This window comes from Martes martes, assembly GCF_963455335.1.
Source record: "Martes martes genome assembly, chromosome: 11".
Taxonomy (NCBI): Eukaryota; Metazoa; Chordata; class Mammalia; order Carnivora; family Mustelidae; genus Martes; species Martes martes.
In genome coordinates, this window is record NC_137899.1 from 29,062,016 (window position 1) to 29,084,469 (window position 22,454).

Here is a 22,454-nt window from a genome sequence, read left to right on the forward strand (position 1 = left end):
AAACATCTTTGTCCCTCTTATCCTAATGGTCTGCCCTTCTTAATCTCCTACACTGCCATTCTACTACCTGTCATTTTATAAAACAGCACTCCTGTTTAACTGCTATAAAATACAACACAAACCCACAGTAGTTCTTTACTGGCCATGCTTGGCTCTATTACCTCTCTATCTGTGCCACTGAGAGCTACCAAAAATGATGACTTTTTTATAATAATATCCGATATTTAAGGAATAGAATCTGAAGTTAGATAGAAAACCCTAAGACAGAATAGTAGCAGTTACAAGACCGAAGAGAACTATAGAAATACAAAAATATCCCCTCTTTAAAAATAAGGTCTGCACTGATACGGTCTATGCATTAGAGATTCATCTGTGCTCAACTCTCCTTCAAATGATATCTCTAGAAAGGTTCTGTTTACTCAGTGGGTCAGGAAATAAGAGTTCCTCTTAAGTTTGTTTGGTTGGTTGTTGTTGTTTTAAGACAGTAGGAGGTCTCAAATCATGGATGGAACATAAAAGCAGGAATTTGATGAACCAAGGAAGAGCCTATGGGCACTTGATCCATGAGGAAAAGAGTCAATATTGTCAGAAGTATAGGGAAAGAAAGGCAGATGGACACAAAACTACATTTAACCCAGCAGGTGACTGCCTCCTACACTACTAAATGTAATGACCATGTCACTTCCATGGTGCTCACCAGGCGGCAGGTCTAGCTCAAAATTAATCAGATCAGGTATGAATAAATATGCCTTAATTTGAAATCTAATTAAAGATGGTCAGGGAGCGCCTGGGTGCCTCAGTGGGTTAAAGCCTCTGCCTTCGGCTCAGGTCATGGTCCCAGAGTCCTGGGATCGAGACCGGCATCAGGCTCTCTGCTCAGCAGGGAGCCTGATTCCCTCGCCCCCGGCCTGCCTCTCTGCCTACTTGTGATCTGTCTGTCAAATAAATAAATAAAAATCTTTTAAAAATAAATAAATAAATAAAGATGGTTGGGAAAGAGGACAAATAACCCAAAGACTTTCATTTCTCAAAACCATCAAATGTCAACAGAATAATCTCATAGATAATTTGGAGATAACACCTTGGCCTCATAAAAATTACATGAAGCAACAAAGGTTTTTGTGCCTCATCCATATATAACCCTTAAACCTATTTTCTCCCCCTGTTGCTCTATGTAGTTGTAAGAAAAAGGCCTCACCAAACCCTAACCAAACCTGCTCACAAAGAAGATAATACTTTATTTTTTTAAAGATTTTATTTATTTATTAGAGAGAGAGAGAAAGCACAAGCGGGGGCAGGGGCAGAGGAAGAGAGAGTGAATTTCAAGCAGACTCCCCACTGAAGGTGGAGCCTGACACAGGGCTCGATCCCAGGACCCCGGGATCATGACCTGAGCTCAAGGCAGATGTGTAACTGACTGAGCCACCCAGGCACCCCAATAATACTTTATTTTTAGATGTAAAGTTTATAAGACAACGACATCTGGTTCTAAATTCTCACCCACATTTCTGGCCAAATTGCAAATGCATGAAATTAAATTGAAACATTCATATATGAGGATCATCTTGCCAAGATGTTTTAAATGATGTGCACATAAGATTAATAACAGCTACTAATTTATTGTAATAATTAACTGTAATGGTTACCAAGGTGTTGGACAATTTCTGCTGGTAAAATTTCAGCAGATTTCTCAAATCATGGTCTTTCTAATGCTCTAAGTTACCATTCTCTTTCTTAAAGGCAATACTCAAACTACACAGAAATAGCCATAATTTCTAGTATGTAAGACTCATGAAATTATGTTACAACGGAATTTATCAATAAGGTATTTTTTTTTGTGAGCTTATCCTGAAAATCACTTAGAAGTGCGAGCTGCTATGGGAGTAACCCAGCAAGAGTTTGTTTAGCAATGTCAATATGGACATTGTTCTTGGCTTCACATCCTACGTATTAGCTGGGAGATGCAGCACCTTTATAAAGACTTGTTAAATTCAATTAGTTTTAAGGGACCCACTGAAGAATTGAGTAAGGACACTTCGAGGGCTTCTTAAAATACATAATTCTGGGGTTTTTTTAGAAAACTAGTTTATCTCAATAATTGGGAAAAACTCTGAAAGTCCTTGAGACAAGCGTTCAGGAATAAATGTACAGTGATAGATGTAACTCAGAAGAGACTGCATAGAATGGCATAAGATAAAGAACAGATCATCTTGTTTTACAGGTCTATGGCTAGAACTTCACATGTTTTGGTTTCGCTCGATAAAAATTCTACAATTTGAGAACATCTTTAGCAAAGGTGGCCAGAAAAATCTCTGGCTGAAGCGGGAGAAAATAACCAAACCTTGATCAAAAATCAACAACTTCTTTTCATACATTGTAATTTCAATGTACACAAGTGCCAAAGGAGAAATCAGGGTCTACAAAACGAAAAGATTCTGCAATTCTTACTACTTACTAAGTGAACATTTGAGCCATTCTTTGAAAACTTTTAATTGCCTTTAAGAGAATCATATTGTTTGAAACAGATGTTTTTCAATACAGTGAGAATGTTTATACTTTTCTACTTTGGCAGACACTCTGAGATGTGAGGTATCTATGGAGATTTTTTATATACCCTCAGCCTCATAGGCCAAATATACTTCATACAGATTTTTTTTAAAAGGGTGGGGGGGGATCAACCTCCCTCAGGTATGTATTAAAATGTTTTCATCTTGATTCTGGGACATAAGATATTTGTGGAGTAACAATATTGGATCCATCTGTTTCTTGAATATATCCAAGAATCCATCAAAAAGGATTAGCTACCTTCCCATTAGCTCTGATTTACAGAACTAAATCATATAAAGAATATGCAGTCTTCCCCTTTATTGCAATACCAAAATATCTGCTCTGCCAAAGCCAGTATTTTGGCTCATTCGAATAGTAAATGTTCTAAGGAGAATACACAAAAAGTCAAATTTGCTTGTAAGTGACATAAAATTCTAAGAAACTATATACCATGTAGCAATCTGAAACAGGCAACCTTTTAAACCAAAATATTATGCTTATTTTGAGGAAAAAGTCCATAGCTATCCAATAGCCAAAATAAAAAAGTAGGTTATGTCACTTTAAAAAATGATTTAACACCAAAATCTATTTTTCAAATGCCATTGTTAAATTGAAAACAGCCATTTAGTTACCTTAAACCCCAAACCAATTAAATCAGTGTTACTCAAATTGTGCTCTGCAGATATGGCTCAAGGAAAACTATAGAAATGGAGAGTGTTTGGACATGTTTGTAATAGTTTAAAAAAGTAATGTCATGACTATTTAACCTAAAAACAAAGCCGTATCTTTTTAAATTGCATTTTCCCACTGATTTTCACTATATTTTACAAAAACCAGCAGCTGCAATGGATACAAAATTAGCCCCCCCCCCCCAAAAGAATCAACTCTATTCCTTCAGCACAGTTAGTGTGAAAAGCACTGCATTAGACAATTACTCTGGCCGGAATCCCCTGGTGTTAGCAAATTAATTAGTGCTAGATGTATAACAAGAGAAATCCTGAACAAATCAGGCAATCAGCAGTACCTCCCAAATGAAATGAGCAAGGGAGTACTGTATGCAGGATAGTAGGCCCCCCTTTTAAAGGTAAACTTACTGAGTACCCAGTACTCAGGTATTGTGAAGAAGCATTTTATGATCATCTTCCTCTTTGAAAAGCAGAAGTCATAGCTAAATCTCTTCACTGAATAGGAGAAATTATACATGGATGCTTTCAGTTACATACAAACATTTCTGCATTAATACTTTATGATTAGGGCATTAGTTAGAAACATTACCATTCCATATCGAGATGTATTAAAAAAAAATGCTGATTAGGATTTGAGAAAATCACCTAAGTTTTATACAAGCAGGGAAATGCAAATAATTTCAGGAGACCTAAGATTTCATGAAGTATAAACCTTAACTCGGAAGTAACTTAATCCTTTATATTTCAAAAGAACTGTCTTACAATTTTCCACACACTTATTGACAATAATTGTGTAAACTGGCTTAAAAATGGCATAGAGAATTCTTTCTTTTGCAGAGGGTGAAAAGTTCAGCTCAACACTAGTAACGAGTTGTTAATGAGCTATTGTAATTCACTTTCCTTACAGGATGGATCAGAACCAATGCGAAAAGCAGTTTGCCTGGAGGCAAGATGATAGTTCATCTATTTCCAAGCATTTCCAAAGTTTGTGAACATCTAAAGTGGGAAAGAAACGAGTATCCTATTTTCTAATTTTGGGTGTTTTTATGATTGTCTTATAGTAAAACCTGTGAAAGGAAGGATTCTAAGTTGGTTGCCATGTATCCCCCACTCTCCTACAGAGGGGGTCGGACATGTGATTATGAAGGGACATGGCTCCCGTGGAGAGGCTGTTATGTGGCAAAGGTGAAGGGATTCTGTAGATACGAGTAAGATCTCAAACTGCTTGATTCCTAGTTAATCAAAAGAGATTATCTTGGGCGTTCTATTTATTTTTTTTAAAGATTTTCTATTTATTTATTTGAGAGACAGAAAATGAGCAGTGTGGAGGGGCATAGGAAGAGAGAGACATACACAGACTCCACGCTGAGCAGGGAGCCTGACACAGGGCTCCTTCCCAGGACCTGGAGATCATAACCTGAGCTGAAGACAGATGCTCAACTGACTGAGCCACCCAGGCACCCCTCGGGCATTCTATTTAATCAGGTGAAAGTTGTTAAAGAGAGACTGGGCCCCCCTCCTGAACAGAGAGATTTTCCTGCTGGCCTTGAAGAAGTGAACCACTCTGTGAGAGGAAAAGAAGCGAGTGGCCTCTAGGAGCTGAGAACAAATGGAAGCAGGGAGGAGGTACTCCTACAACCACAAAGATGTGTGAACAACCACATAAGCTTAAAACAGGGAAAGAGAGTAACCCAAGAAGGGAGAGCAGGCCAGTCAACACCCACCGCAGCCTTGTGAGGCCCCGAGCAAAGGATCTAGATAAGCCATGGCTAGACTCCTCACCGAGAAAATGGTGAGAAAATGCACGCTGTGTGAAACCACTAAGTTTATGGTAATATACTACACAGCATGAAAAACACCAAATCAAAATAAATAAATGAATCTAGACAAGGGATTCCTATCTATCCATCTTCATGTAAAATGCCTTTATGAAAATGCTGTCTGGTTTGCTTTCATTTAAATCAGTGGTCAGTGCTCAATCCCTTTTATGTAATTTGATTCAAATCTTCTTGGCATACATGTTGAGAATTTAACAGGTTTCCTGACTTCTCTCATTTAATCACTAGGAGGAAAGCGAGTCAACTGGGCAAGCGCGCGCGCGCGCGCACACACACACACACCCCCCTCTGAACTTTAAGATGCATGATGAGCTTAAATACAAATTCTTCTTGAAAAATTAGAATTTATATTTTTCACAGTATAATATAATTGACTTATACTGTTTTTTTTTAAAAACACTTCAAAAAAATAAAAAAAATAAAAAACACTTCATGATAGGGGCATCTGGGTGGCTCAGATGCTTGAGTAGCCGACTCTGCTTCAGCTGGGCTGGTGGTCTTGGGGTCCTGGAGTCAAGCCCTGTGTCAGGCTCTGCACTCGGTGAAGGGTCTGCTTGGGAGTCTCTCTCTCCCTCTGCCTATCCCCCACCCCAAGCAAGTACATTCTCTCTCTCTCTCTCTCTCTCCCCCTCTCTAAAATAAATGAATGAATGAATCTAAAAAAAAAAATCGTAATATTAATTTATCCCTCAAGGTAAAATGTGATATATTTATCACTAGTCTTACAAGGGGGAGAGGGGCACCATTCTATGTTATACATAGTATCACAATTATTCCTGATACGATATGAGAGTTACTAGCTTCAGGTAGTTTGCAACAATTACTAGAAATACAGTATCAAGAGAGAACATCTATAGGACCTCTTTCACAGAACAAATTCATCGGGTAGACAATGAACCACTAACACTGTTCTTCTGTACACAAGAATGCTACATCACTAACTTCATTATATTTTTCTTAATATGCCCCTCAACCAGATATAGAAAGAAGCCTAGTACCATACTACGCTTTAGTGCAATTTAGGGGTAGCACACAGAAAAAAAAAAAAAAAAAAAAAAAAGAAAAGCACAGAAAACATCAAACTTCAGAAAGATCAGAAGTGAGAAAACTGAAATACGGGGGTGGGAGGTGGGATCTTTTCCAAAACATACCCACAGGCACTGGAGTACTTGAGTACCTAGAAAGATCTAGTTTCTGTTCAACAGACACACTATAATACCAAGTTGTTAGGAAATAGTCGGGTGCTGAGCAGTTAGGTATCAGAAGGTCCTAAAGCCAGGAATTCTTCCTCAGGTCCCACATTATTAGTGGGAACCTAAGTCACCTGACTCCACAAAAGTCTCTTGCTTCTAATGAAATTATATTCATTCGGTGCTTTCTATGTGCCTTCGCTTTACATGAATTAACATTCTTCATTCTCCAAACCTTGAGGAGGTTTTACCAACCATTCAAGTTACCCAGTTAATAACTGGGCAGCTGAGCTCTGACTCCACACTTTCAACCAACCTGGCAAGTTCCATGACAGAATTAAGCCGTAATGTTCCAAAGCAACCATCCATTTAAGAAGTAACTTCTCGGGACACCTGGGTGGCTCAGTGCGTTAAGCCTCTGCCTTTGGCTCAGGTCATGGTCTCAGGATCCTGGGATCGAGCCCCACGTTGGGATCCCTGGTTATCGGGGAGCCTGTTTCCCCCTCTCTCTCTGCCTACTTGTGATCTCTTTCTCTGTGTCAAATAAATAAATAAATAAAATCTTTAAAAAAAAAAAAAAAAGAAGTAACTTCTCCATGCTTCGAGAATGTTACCAGTTATGAACCACTACTGAGAGAACTGAGAAGCAGTCTCTCAAATCACTGTCAGGCGGTTCTGCGGTTCTGATGAAGAAGCCTGGTTAGAAAGGCTGAACCACACCACAGATGAGCACTTTTTGAAACGTTAAGAACTTGGTGGTCAGGGCCAAGAATGAAGCTTTAATGATACTTAGCATGAATCCAACATCCAAATTCATTTCAAACACAAGAGACCTACATGTCTTGGGAGGAACCTATTTTAATGTGGTAAGCTGAGAGGGTCTGGTCCCCACCGGCAGCTGTCACAGCTCATCACCTCTCCCAGTGAGGTACAACCCAACGTCAGGTGACCACCATGACACAAAGCATGAAGAACCATAAGCCCAGCTTCAGGACACTGAACAAGTTCTGGGTTAGGTTTAACATAGTCCTCCCATCCCGATGCCCATTTCAGCGAAGGCTTTCCCCCAAAGCTCTGACCTATTCAACATGAACAGAGTAAGAGATTATTTAGAAAAATCAAGTAATCCCTAATAATGTCCATAGACTGCCCTAGGAGTGGATTAAAACTGGGAGGAAAAACCTTCAGTTCTACTGGTTTTGAAGTAAATGGGATGAAAGAAACTAGCAGTTTCCACCCTTTACTCCGTAAATTCAGGGGGAATACACACACCAGGACTTGATGGCTTCTCATCTAAGCCTCAGAATTTCCCTAAGAGGTATAGAGTATGATTCCCCTTTTACAGAGCATGAAACTGCAACTCAGGTGAACTTCCCACGATTACACAGACTGTATCAGAGGCAGGGTTTAACCTTCACGTTACCGGATTCAAAACTCTGTTTCTTTCGCCCATACCAGACTGCCTAATTTGAGTCCCTGGGACTTTCAGAAGACAGAGTAGTCTGGTTCTGGCTTTGCTCAAATGTCTATCAACATGCTTCCGAGCAACTTTCAGAGGCAAGTGCGACAATATGGAATCATCGTGGGGTTTGGAAGATGTGAAATAGTGGGATCCACGGGACTCAAAGCTGACCAAAATTTAAAATTATAATCAGCAAGCATACATCCTATCCCAACCATTTTGATGCTTCAATTATTCCTAATGAAATTTGCAATCCTTCATATGTATGACAGCACTTCTGGGTATTAGGAAGCACTTTCAGCTTTTATAATGTCTTCTAAATATATATTCTACATCCATGTAACACATCTGAATCTAATAAAGTAAACTTTACTGAAGTTTTATTTTCATTTCACATAAATTATGTTTATATTATATACAATATTTACATACAGTATGTTTACATGTTTACATCTAATGTTTAATATATGTAATACATATCATTCTAATATATTGTTATATATGTAATAAATATAAATATGGTATATATATGGTACATATTTATATATGCCATATTTATATGCAGCATATAAATATGATTCCTTGCAATTATTTAGGGTGGGGATGCAGAGGAAACAGAAAAAACAGATTCTGAGCAGCTTGTTGATACCAGGTTTTAGATCCCTGTGCATATTATAAAAATGGAATTCCAGGGGCCAATCTACTTTACTTGCAGAAAAACCCAGAAAGGGTGGGACCAAATCCAAGGCTTGAAATCCTCAAACCACCCCTCTTTCATGGTCATTTACACCCAGGGACCCAGCTGGCTTTTAGACAACACACAGACAGGTTGTGTCACATCTGATAATTTAAGGAGATGAATGACCTCATCTAATTATCAAACATGGTTTGCTCTGTGATGAGTTACCATTCCCCTATGTTTATTTATTACCGTGGAGTATTAATATAAATTTTAAACAATTACTCACCAGCAGACCTTAACACCATGTATCAACCCCCTGGGAACTGAGCTCCCCATGCACAATAAAATTTCCCTCATGAAAATTAATCCTGATTTCTACATGTATATTGACAGAAATATCAGGTGTTTGGAGAGACACCCAAGCATTCTGCATGTCTAATTTAGAGCAGTCTGCCCACCCTCCATTGTGCCTATCCTCCTGAGGCTTCCCATGGCCCATTTGTCTGTCTCTCCTAACATTTCTGCGAATGCAAATTTAAGACAATTCTAATATAATGTCAAGACAATGAAGGGCTTGGTATTTTTAAAGTGACAAACATCATAAGAATCTTGCACATTCCCTTCTGTGGCAAATGTCAAGATGACTGCGATAAAAATGCTGGTCCTTGGCACTTGAAAACGAGCGGCTTCAATGGTATCCCCAAGTTGGACTACTCATGGGTCATGTTATTAATGCACATTTTCATCTAAAACATCGCTCTCCTCCAGGAATCAATTAGATGTGTGCAGTAGTAATTTTATTTAGGTGTTTTATTTCTACCAACAAAAGATGAGAGTCTGTGGCAAGCTGACCTCCATTTACACCGTAAAGGGAAGGGGTAGGCTTATATGAGTGTAACTAATCATGCTGGATGAGTCAAATGAAAATTGGTCTTTTTCAGTAGGTTCTTGGCAGATTTTTACCAACTTCTGCGTTGGTTGCTAAAAATGCAACTGGCCTCGATTTTACTCCTCTGTGCTCACCCAATTTGTAGGGTTGTCTGAACTCATTTCTATAAACATCGTGGCCACATTGCTTTATTAACTTTCCAAGAGTCTGTCTCAAAGCTGAAAACTCACATCTGTGTTTGAAAATGAGAGGTTATCAGCAAAGGGATGGCTTTTTAAAAATAGATTCAACTTCCTGGAGCACAGTTCTCAGACAACAGGTGTTGGCTGAAATGTCAAGATAAAACACATCAATTCTTTTGTGGTTCTGCTGTCTTCGTGGTCCCTTTTAGGACACGGGTTGTGTCCTGAACCCCGAGACAGAACACTTCGCTCTCACTAGTCCTTTCATTTCCGCTTTAGGATTAAAGGCTACACAAGGCCTAGGAAGAGATATTTCTCAGGCCTGCTAAGTGTTCCTTTGCCCATTCATTTCAGGCTTTTCTAATGGCCTGAGTGATATATTAGCACAAGAATCTAGCTCACTAAACCTCAGTCATCAATTCATGATCTCTGGAAGACAGAAAACTCACCAAGTGGTACAAATAATAAAGTCTGCCCGTTAAACAGTCCTGCAAATTTCCCCATGCATCCTCTCCTTTGATCCTTATAATATAACACTGTGATTCAAGATTAAGTTAATATTATCCTTGTTCTGCAGATGGAGATATTGAAACTGAGAGTTGGTTCTGCTCTGCTTTACAATGACGCCTCTTTGCACTCGACCCTACGGCTGGACTACGCAGCCGTCCGCAACAGGAGACCAGCACACGGAGCTCTGGCCACAACAGGACAGCAAAGTACAGCAGGTAGGGGTCGGATTCTCAATCAATCTGCTTGGAATCAAATTTTTCGGTCCTAAGAAAATTCTGAAAATTTCTTCATACTCTAAAGTTAACTTTCCTCATCTATAAAACAGGGAAGATAATAATACTTCTCTTAGGGGACCAGCTTGAGGGTTCAATGGCTTAAAAAACGCACCATGTTAATTCCCAGTGCTTGGCATACACCAGCAGCTGCAATTGATCAGAAAGCAAAATTATAATCCTTGGAAGATGGCTGTTAGTAATTACTAGTGTCCAGACATGCTGCGGGAAGAGACATCAACATAGACTCAAGTACACTGTGAATACCTACAAGAGAAAAAATAAGAGTAAAGTCGCAAAAGGGAAATAAATAGTCCACTCTTCCTGACTCTACTCATCTCTTGTTACAAACCACAAGGGTAGTTTTTCCACACTGAGCTGGGACCAGTGAGATCAAGACTGATTCTTAGATCCACTGGCATTTGCGATCCAAGACATTCATTCAGTCCTCTTGGACACTCAGGGAACCGCTGTGATGGCAGCTGCCGGTCATTTCCAGATCTTTGGGAGACCTGAGATGCCTTTGTAAGGAAAGACCAGGGACAGGCTTTGCAGGAATATTCTGTCTGTTGGGGGTTTGCAATCTTATCAACCTCACTGTTTTGTTTTCTTGACAAAAATCTGTTGCCATTCAAATTTCTGCCCTGTGCTGAAGATTGGATATGGGTTTGGGTGGGAGCACTTACAGGGTGGGACAGTAAACTACCCCAATCTGCCAAATAACAAATAAATTGTGTTACTGGCCAAAGAAAGAACTATTTGCTCTTTTTTTTTTTTCCTTTTCACTGATATCTTGCAACATCTTCCTACCATAGACATATGCACATATTAAAACCTGCAAAACTACACAGACCTTCATGGCAATCTGTCCAAAAAAAGATTAAAAAAAAAAAAAAGAAAAAGACAGAAAGGAACCAAATGTTACTGTCCAAAGGGAATATAGTGGTAAACTAGAGTTTTGTTACTATCAAGTCAAGAAAGACTCTAATTGGTATAACTCAAAATTTGAACATTGCTAATGTATATGTATTACATTTCTGAATCATGTCATTCCTTCTTGAGAATGGAATCTGTAATCTGGAGCATTCCTCCAAAAACATCTCCAGCAAATTAAAAGTGTGTCTCTCCTGTTCTCCAACCATCTGCTTTAATTCTCAAGGCTGTTTCATATTTCAGAAGTTACTTTGTAAGACATTGTTCTTCGTCGTGATCCCTTCCTCACCTGCCTCCGACAGCACATTCTCCCATCAATCACAGCCTCTCTCGGCTCTTTCATCTCTGCCATTTGGCCTTCTCCCTCTGATAAGCCCAAATCTCCCTTCTGGTAACACTTACCTAGTTGTCTCTACAACCTTCCCCACCCTCCAGAAGTCTTTTTCTAAGAACTGTCTCTTGCTCTATTCATGGTAATAGCAACTGGCCTGTTGCAAGGTAGGGCCTCCCCGGGAGATGGTACCAACGTGTGCAGGAGCGACCCAACAACCCCAGGCAACCAGAGTCCTTTTTACAAACCCCATCGCCCAGTCACAACTGAACGGGCTATAGATGGCGATCCGGCCCATATTCAGAATATCGACATACCTTGTTTAGGAGGCTATGTTTTGGACTAGGATTCTAGTCTCAAACTGGTTCAAAACTTCAGGGGAGAAACACACAGCCATTCAGTAAACACTGGGAAGCAGAGAAAGCCGATTTGTAGGAACAGAGAGGAAGGAAGACTTAGGCAAAGAAAACCAGAGACGGGAATGAGAGATGATCCTGATGGCAGTCCCACCCCCTTCTGCAGTCGTTGGCACATGCTTGACCTTAACTCCCATGAGGGATCGTCCCTCCAGCCACTACCACTAAAAAATAATTCCCCTTTTAAGATAGTCCTATGGGTTTTTACTATGTACAGTTCCAAATTGCTTGATAGAACCCTTTATTTTGTAAACAAAAGAATGCCAAATCCCTTAAACTTCCTTTCTGAACGAATTCTCTCCATCTCTCCTCACATTGCAAGATGCCTTTAAAGTACCTGCACTTGCTGTTATAACGCCACCAGCTACCAACTCCTCAAGGCACCGAAACCACGCTTCCTTCTGCAACACTCTACTGGAACTATTCTCTTACATTATCCAAGTCCCCTTCAAATACCTATTTCTAATGGCCTAACAGTCATCTACAGAGATCCTGCAAACTCAAGATGTCCATCAGTGAAACTACTAGTACTTCTACCATTCCTCCTGTGTTCTCTAGTCTACCAAGTTCAATGTAGCCTGGTTTACCTGATAGGGCTCTTAGAATCATCTCTGACTCGTCTCTTCCTGATTCCCCAAATCCCATAACCAACAGCACCTGAAATTTTACTTCTGCCTTATGTTTCTCATCTGCTGTGCTCTCCCCTCACCACTATTCCTCTTTGGACCTTAGGCATCTCTCGCTCTGGGAATGCTGCAATGGTTTACTAATGGCTCTCCCTGTCACCACTTCAATTACTGGCTCTCTTGAATCTGTCTCTTGAATCACATACTGTGATTCAACACATATTACTTTTCCTTTTTTAATTTTAAAAAACCCTAGGAAGAAGGCCAACATTGTTTGAATATGCAGACCTGGGCTACCACAAATGTCCACATTGTTGGGAACGCTGCCCATCCCCCACTTCAGGTCTTATAAAATTACAGCCCTGGTGCAAACATTTTACAACCCAGACTCAAACCCAGCAACATCTCTTCCCATCTGGAAGCCCTATGCCTAATACAAAATAGACGGTTTTTCTTCAACATGCTATGTGCTTTTCCTTAGTCATGCTCTGACAGATCCCTGGCTGCTTTATAGCAGGTTTGGAGATGTAAATGTCTTCCTTGGGGACTCTCTTCCTCACTTTGGATATTCTGCATGTAGTTCAGTGCACTACATAATTTACACTGAATACCAATACCTGCGTTAATCGTTAAATTACATGTGATGTTAAAAATACTCGAATCAGGAGACATTTAGAAAAAAGACAGTGCAAATTAAAACATAACGTGTACTACGTACTCAGAGGTCCGAAGCCTACCTACCTTCAAGGTATTTCATTCTAATTGTCATCTAATTGAAGAAATTTACTTCTAGAATTTCTTTTTTGATGATCAGCACTTAAGCTTTTAATAAAGTGTTATACTAATATCTCTTATCTAAGTAACCATTATCCCAAGGTTTTCTTTAAAAAGAATTATGTTTAATTGCGTCTGTATTTTGAGATCTTGACAACTGTATGGTCTTTGATTTCTAAGGTGAATGCCCATATTATAAATATTTAGGTCTCTATAAATGAATATGTTCAGGAAACATAATTTCCAGAATAGCCTCGCTCAGTTGGCAAGTGGGGAGGGGGGAAAGAAAATTTAAAAATTACCAGTAGCCCCTTTAGCATCCTTAATGTAAATTCACACCACATGTAAATCGGAAAGCTCCTTTGTCTGCCCCTCGTACCCATGCATCATTTCTCATGGCATTTTCACCACAACACCTCTTGATCGCTTTTCTAAAACAGATTTCCTGAGTGTGCCTAAGCCCATTTATTTTACTGAGCCATTCTTCCTTTAACCCTCAAAATAAGACATCATTAATGTCTAAACGTCCCTTTCTATAGCCTGACAGTAGGCACCTTAGACAGAGAACAATTTTATTAGCTCTTTCTCCTCTTTCCCCTAATTATCCCCCATAGTAGGTGGGAAAATGTCAAAAGAAACAACTGTCTAGACTGTTTGACAATGTTGCTAGAAGTGTTGATCATGTATTACAGATTTATCTGCGCATCAAAATCCCTCAACAATTTCCCTATAGAGACAAATGTCCGAGGATTAAGAGAAAGGCCCCTGAAACAGTCAAAGAAGATTCAAGGAAGAAGGTCCTGAGGTCTGGTCACAGGTCACGTGGTAGAAAACAAAGCAAAAACTCCCCATCTGATTTGATATTAGAGACAAATAATAATAAATCATGATTAAGAGTAAATGCATAGGTGTATGAAAGAGAGAGAAGTAGCAATTAATTGTTTGAATAAAAGAATACAGGAGTTATTTTTCCGGTTTGCCCAGAGACAACTATAATAAATTTTTCATGACCCAGGAAAAAGAATTTTCAAACTGACAGTAAGATCATCCCCAAATCTGAAGCCTTTAAAATGGGCAACACCATTATTATCCATTGCCATCATTTCTACTTTCAGTTGTTCTTCCATTTATGATACAGAATTTTAAATGTATCCTAATTTTTTTAATCCAGCAGAAGCATATGGTTAAAAAAAAAAAATCAGCAGAAGCAAATGTTAAAATAACATTTAGCCAGAAATATCCCGCATTCATATTCAAAGAGAACTTTAAATATTGCTTCATATGTAACAACCTGATCCTGCATTATTGAAATTAACTGTAAAAGTGTGCCAGTTCGTTGAGGCCACAATATCAATCCTTTCCTTGTTTATGATCTCGTTAAAATCTGTATAAATGGCAATTTTAAAGGAGCAATAATACTGAATTACTACAAATTATATAAACCTGTAACAGAAATCTAACAGTTTATATTTTACAAATAAAATTTTTTAAAACTGTTCATATTTATACTTTACTCCTAAAGCATGTCACACCAAATATGTTTAATTCTCACAAATTTCTAAGTATCCCATATCTAAATGGCCAAAATAAAATCCGCTTAGTATGCAAAGGTCTTTTAATAGGTGTCCAACATTTCAAAAGCAGTAGTTTCTTTCCCATACTTATTTTGCTAAAAAGATGGCAAAATCATACTTTGTTACTCATCAATTATGTTAACAACTCATCTCGATAGGACCTGAGCATTTCAAGCTACTTTTGTATACAGTATTTCATTTGATTCTCTTCACAAATTATTCTAAAACGCTAGTGTTATAAAAATATTTTGAAAGAGATTCAACCACGAAAAACAGATGTGGATTGGCAGGAATCTTCAAGCATACATGACTGTTAATAAACTTACCTCACTGACATTTTTCTACCCTAGCAAACCACTTGAAGAAGGTTAAAAGAAATACATGTGTGTGCATGCACCGATAAATAGATACATAAAAAGAAAATATCACCTAATAAAATACTATAATACAAAGTAGACGAATTATCTATTTATGCAACGTTAATATTTTAGACCCTGAAGGAAAAGGTAAATACATTATTTTTACAAAGTACTACCATTTTTATTTCAATTAACACTGAAGTCAATTGCCTTTTTCTTTCAAATCTGTCAACAATATTACACAACGAGTTTCATCATTTGGGATACACATACACACACACACACACACACACACACACACACAAAATAAATCAAGCATAAGCTACATGGTTGACCATCTTGATACAGTTCAAAGTTTACTGGAAAGCAATCCTATGAAAGGCTTGGGGACGTTCGTGGTACTAGACATAAACAACCCATGAAAAGAAAAAGTGGCTGACACTGTATGACACAGTATCTGATGCACACTATGAGCCTTAAGTAAATGAGGACGGATGTGATAGAACAGAGCTCCTTCCCCACGGTGAACAGCTTACACGCTTTTCTGAAATACTACAACAATACTACTACAAATGATGGAAGGCTAACACTTTAGTAATAACAAAATGTTACTTTTTTAGAAATACTGAAACAAATTCTGACTTTTTTTCAAACTCTTATCAAGTATGTTTATATTGGAACTGATTAAGTCCATACAAGTAAAAGACTGAAGGAAATCAATAAATCAGATGATTTCCCTAAAATATACTTCACTTTATTTTAACCATTTAAGTCTCCAGCTGAAGGTTACAAACAGTTCAAAGACATTTATTAGAAAATAAGATGTGCATTAAGAAGAACAGATTACTTTCCTGGAAATCTGTATCCATATTAAGAAACAGGGAAAAGAACAGAAACTTCTGTGTATGTGTTTTATAGAATGATATTCCAGATAACATATCAATTAAATAATACCTTGTTATGGGTACAATTTTTAACTCTTTAAAAATTCCTAAAAGCATTGTTTCTTCTTACATAGTTATAAATCTAAACAGTAAATGTGAATACCTAATTTGCGTGTGTTATGTATATTTCTGCAAAACCTTACAATGTATAAATCCGAGAATGAAAAGCATTTTATTATTTTTTTAATCAATGTTGGAGAAATAATAGAAAAGTGTCTGTACAGCCAAGTTTCTTTGAAGAAAGAGAGTAGTAAAGTTTCTATTTTCAGAATGAACAACTTGCTATAGATTTTAATTTTAGATGCACTTATTAAATTATAATTAAACTATTAAAAGCCATACTAAAATAATAAAGGTATGTTTTATTTCCTTTTTACAAGCCATAATAAGCTTAGATTCTTATACCTTTCCAAAATGCTTTTTAGATCACTTCCATTACACTCTGCTTAATGCTCATTCAAATGCCAATCCAAATAGCTACACATATATCCATGTATTAAGATACCATGCCGCTACTTATCTGAAAAACATACCTATTTTAAATACACACCTGTGGAATAACAGATGTTGTCTTATAGTTAAGCTTATGAGAACAAATTGAAGATTTGAGAAAGGGATTTATTAATGTCATTGTTCTTGGGTTCTAATTTACACATTTTACCTCATATTTTATCTTAAGGCACATTTCCTTATACATGTAGTATATGAATAGAAATTGTTAAGCCCAATGAAAATAATTATGTCACTTCTAACATGTGAAAAAGATACCCATTCCAATGTTATGACATAAACTTATTTTCTATAGCCTTTAAATATAAATTTGTCTAATAACAGAAAAAAAATATTTATATCTGAAGTATTTAAACCCCAAAGTACTATTCTTTCATGAGATATATCTATTTCCTGCAGATACCTATAATTCTTATTAATATATGTATCCTACTAACACAGTTTATAATAAAATCCCCATATAACAATGGACTTCCAGCCAATTATTCTGACTGATTGGTGTTATGATATGACTTAGATAGAAGTTTAACCTTAGTAGTAGTTATAACTACAGTGATTTTTTTTTTTTAAACCTGGATTTGTAAATAGATTCTAAAATAAAGAGCAACAGAGTTAAGTTAACATTACAATACTGGCTAACATACATATTATTCTGAGTTTTAAAACAGAAGTATTTTCATTTACATGCTAAGAAATTATTTCTAGAACAAGCGAGAACTCCCTATTTGAAAACTCTATCTTAAACTACCAATATAACGTGTGCATACTATAACATGAAAATGATGTGATTTCCATTTATATATAAACCAATATGCATTAGGTGGTTGATACCATCTGGCATATTTATGATTCACACTTTATTGAGACAATCATTTCCAAAAGAAAAGCCTAACCTAGCAAAAGAAGTGTATCAAAATTCCTTCCTTGGTTGGGGGAGGGGAACCTTGTTATTTTAGTGTTAGGTCTTAGAACAGTTTAACTATACTGAAATCCAGAAGAATATGCTATATGAGGATATATGCTAAAGCAGGAAAAATTTAAAAAGAAATTTAAAATGACACATTTGTTTTATTATAATAAAACTTAAACCTTTAATATTACTGTAAACACTACTTAAAAAAATTAAAGCTTTGTATTAGTAATTCTAATTCAGGATTCACTCCAGTGAGCGCACAATTAATTTTATACTGTGTTGATGGCATGTTCTTCTTCTAAAACTACTGATACTGCTTTTTCTGGGGAAAATTAAAATTGTAAAAAAAAAAAGAATTTATTAATGATTTCCAGAGAAATTTATATAAAGAATGTAATAGTTTGCCTTTAATGATACTATAATCTTTGTACTGAGTTTTTATAAGCTTGAAATTTTTTCCCAAGATTTGAGATTTATCATGATAAACACTCGATACCAATTCTTTTCTTGCAAGAAAAGCAAATGGCACACCTTGATAAAATTAACACCGCACTTTTTAAAATTTCACGAAGTTTATTCAGAAACCTAACTAGAAGTACAAATGTCAACTATCATTTCTCCTCTCCTCAGAAGACGGTATTTTAACTTTAGAAATAAATGACTGAAGACACACAAGACTTACACAAATAGCGTTAATGTTACCTACAGGAGACTGACTTAGCTCTACAAGCTCTTTTATTAAGCCTTCACTCTACAAAATTATTAATGTTTCGTATTATTTGAAAATACCTTAAATTCCCACTCTTAAAAAATAAAATGTTGTATCTTTTCAAAGGAAAGAAATTGTGGTTTCCCAATTCCTATTTTTTCTTCACTATTTATTTTCTTTCTTGTCTCCAGTGAATCTCTGACCATAAACACTAAGCTATTTTAATTTTAGGAGAGCATTTTTTGCAGATGTCCTCACAATAAGGATCTGTACGTTAATATTTTACAATGGCATGTTCAGGAATAAAAGGTTGTATTTTGTTGTATCTTTAAAAAGTCACAGTTTCACCCAGTAGGGTGAATGATGCATTCCCTCCAAATGAAAGGAATACTGATAAATTGTCAGTTAAAAATGACACGTTAAAAATATGTAAACTGCACACACCGCCTCCTTTTTAAAGAGCCACTTCTTTATTTGATACAAATGCAAGCGAGTCACTTGAGTTCTCGCTCTATAGGCCAAGCTACAAAAAGAATAAAGAATTCAATCAACAAAGGTGTAATTTCCTAATAAGAGTGAATAATTTTGAAGCATCTTTAGAGTAATTCTTAGCCTATATATTTCAAAATATCCACTTGGAACATCCTGCCAATTAAAGAAAGATCTACAGATGGCATATACCCTTTCGCTTCATCACAAAAAGGATCTGCAATCATTTTTATGGAAGATTATCTAAAAAGGAACATGACCGTAAATCAATGACAAAAAATACTCGACACTCCCCTTCTCCGGGTGAGAATGTGCATCCTTCGGATTCTTGCACTGACACCTAATGTAATAAATACTTTAAGCTGCATCTTAAATAACGCTGCAGGGTTTCAACTGGTAAAGGTTCACTGTTAGCATCCACCCAAAACTCCAGTACTGAGCACGCAGCCAACAAAGGACAGCAAATAATTCCCAACAGCAGAAATACCGGGAAGGCTACCTTGGGCTTTGTTTTTGTTATGTAAAATGCATTAAAGTGACTCATCCTTTTAAGATCACCTACTCTTAGAAGCTTTAAAGTAGCTTTAAGGACCAAAATAAATGCTTTCCCAAAATGCCCGATAGGCTCTTCAGCGCATTTAAAAAAACGTGTATATATTTTTAAGAGCTACTGACTTTGCTTCTTTTTTTCCAGCCTAAGAGAAAAGAGAATTATTTTTCATTCCCTTCCTGCCGTGTGACTATACAGTTACCTTTAAAAACTCTATTTTCCAGAACAGCTGCGAATTTTTTAAGTTATTTTAGAAATGTGAAACATTAAAAGAAAATTGCAGGCGACTCTGGAAACGTTCATCCCTCCCTCAAAGAATAGGTTCTATTCATTCTAAGAACGGGAACGGTGTGTCTGCCAGCATTTAGATGCTCCAGATGAAGGATGAGGAGGTTGGATGGCGTGGTCCCGGTACCTGCGAGCCCCCGGAGTGGACAGCACTCGAAGCTGCGTCGAGCGAGCACTCCTCGGATGAGACTGTCAAGTGCGCCCAGCAATTTGGGATCTAAATGAGTTTGGGCACTACAGCAATTAGAGAGCATCCCCCAGGCCATGCGCGGGAGAAGTCCATGCTACCCCGGCAAGCGTGAAATCACCAATTTGTAAAACACCCAAGCGAACACAACTTTTTTTTTTTTTTTTTTTTTCCTGGACTGGGTTTGAGGACAGCGGATATCTGGCTGGAAACTTTTTTCTCCCCAGGACAGCTAAACTCTTTAAGTCTAAAGAATCCTTTCCGAGACGGGCTGAGGCGCCGCGAGTCGTCGGCGGACGTTTCCCGGGACAGCCCGGCCCCACCGAGACGCCCGAGACGCCGGTTCGGCGCGCATTCCGGCGGCAAGCGGCGCGCACCTCCCGCTCGGCCTCTCCAGATCCGAGCCCAGATCGCTCCCCACCCCCACGGGCAGAAAAGCCCCGCGAGTCGGGAACCGTCCCCGCGCCCAGCTCCCGCGGCACCCCTCGGCCCGCACTCCCGGCCCTCCCCGGCCCGCCGACTTACGTGACGGCCGAAGGGAACGGCTCCTCCGACGAGGGGCCGATCAGCCAAGATTGGAAAAGTGTCAGAGTCAAGGCCAGCAGGCAGCCAGCAGCCATCTTCGAGATCGAAGATCAATCCCGCCTCCCTCCCCAGCCGGGGGGAAGGAACGGTGCTGGAAGCCGCGGGAGGAGAAGGAGCCCACTCTGCCCGGACCGCGGGCGTCTGGAGAGCTGGCGCGCCCGGGGCCGGAGCGCGGACTGGCTCGGGGGGCGGCAGGGGCGAAACCCGGCGCGAGGGAAGGGGCGGCGGCGGGCGGACCCACTAGCGCGCGTCGGCTGCTCCGCGCCGCGGCTGCCGCGCCTCCGCCGCCATCAAGGGCGACTTTGGAAACAGACCTGGGCGAGTCCGCCGGCGCTCGCGCGCTCTCGCTATCTCTGTGCCTCCCGATTTCCTCCCTGATTTATTCCCCCGATTGCCGGGGGAGCAGGAGGAGGCGGAGGCGGGGGCGGAGGAGGGGTGACGGCGCTGGGGAGCGGGTGGGGGTGGATGCGGGAATGGGGGAATGGCAGGCGGAGAGACTTGTGGCAGGGAGAGGCTCCGTCTGGCTTCTCCGGGCAAGTCAGAGGGAGGTGGCTGGGGGTGGGCAGCAGGAGGGCTGGGCGTCAGAGCAGTCGGGCGGAGACGGGCCCGGAGCAGCCCTCCATACAAGGCAGAAAGGAACTCCCAAAGTCGGCGTCGGCTTGCTCCCGCCGCCCGGCGTGAGGCGGGGGAGCGGACCCAGCCCTGCGGGGCTCCCGGGGGACAGCCAGCCGCCCAGCGGGCATCCACAGGCTGGAGAGCTCCAGCCGAGTACTTGGCTTGCGTCTTCGGGGGTTATTTTTGCACAGGCAGGAACGTTCCCCCAGCCCTTCTCCCAGGCGCAGAATCCACTGCCTGCCTAGGAATCGTGGAGAAGTGATTTGACAACAAATGCAGGAGGGGGTTGTATTTGCATTTTAAAGCACCGCTTTCGACTCTACCAGGTGGCACTATTTATTTGCCCCGGAGTGCCAGAGACTAGAGGCTCTGGCAGGGCAGAATGGCAGTCGTGCCAGCGGCCCCACGCCCAAGTGGGGCTCACCTGGCGAGGACCAAGCCTCAGGGCCCGGGCTGAGGACTGTCAGAGGAGGACCTGACGCTGTAAAAGCTTTCCAGACCTGCCCTTCGGTAGGACGGAGTGGTGAAGGGACGAATTCTCCTTCCCGGGAGGACAGTGCTGCCAAGGGCTTTTTAACATCCTAGTGAGACTACCTCCAAAAGGTTCAAAACGCCCTGCTTTGGCCACTGGGCTGCCTTGCCTTGACAGGGCTGCTGCAGGAGTGAGTTCTCTTGGTCAATGTGAAAGCACGAAAAGGGTAGGCAGCAGGAACAGGTGGCAGTTTGCGAAATGGACTTCAAATGCAGAGGAGGGATGAAAGGTAGGGGGAAAGAGCTAGGGAGCAGCCATATCAGACCAGTTTCACCTCCACCCCCAGGAAAAGCAATGGTGGGGCGAGCTGAGCCCTTCTAAAAAGAGCAGAAGGGTCTTGGATTAGGCCTCTCCCTAGGGCACAGGCCTTCTTCCGGAAGGAAAAGGGGTGCCAGTGGTGGAAAGGTTTCCTTGAAAATCTTAAATTCTTAAACTCCCTATAGTAATGTATTGGAGCACTTTTGGCAGGAAGTGAAAAGAATACCATTCCTGATGGGAAAAAATGACCATCCTGCATATGGGTAAAACCTGTAATTATGGGATGGCAGTACGATTTTTAATTAGCTCCTTTTTTAGTTTCACCAGGACCTTGTGAAAGGAAAAAGACCCTTATTAATTCAGAATTGATTTTCCAGCTTTCTGAGGACAGCCTCCCCCAACAGAGAAGACTCATAGCACCTACTAGCAAAAATGTTAAAGTGTATGGGATTTCATGATTCTTGACCCCGTGATGTTTTCTTCTCCCTTCCTCCTCCTTTTTTGTGCCTTATTTGTTTTCTTTATATTCTCTACATCTCTAGCTTGCACTCTGTTTCTTTCTTCCTATTCTGAGTGGCCTCACAAAAGGCACCCCACCGAGAC

The 22,454-nt window shown here is 39.8% G+C and overlaps 1 protein-coding gene across 7 annotated transcripts in view; it reads right to left on the reverse strand.

Annotated features, from left to right (window-relative positions):
• The window catches only part of CACNA2D1 (calcium voltage-gated channel auxiliary subunit alpha2delta 1), a 499,615-nt gene extending 478,635 nt beyond the window's left edge, over positions 1 to 20,980 (reverse strand). For all 7 annotated transcript variants that reach the window (XM_080818060.1, XM_080818058.1, XM_080818059.1 and 4 more), the window contains exon 1: positions 20,387 to 20,980. In XM_080818060.1, the coding sequence (XP_080674186.1) occupies positions 20,387 to 20,481 (95 nt within the window). In that variant the 5' untranslated portion in view covers positions 20,482 to 20,980. The remainder of the gene's footprint in view (positions 1 to 20,386) is intronic.
• Between the last annotated feature and the right edge of the window lie 1,474 nt (positions 20,981 to 22,454).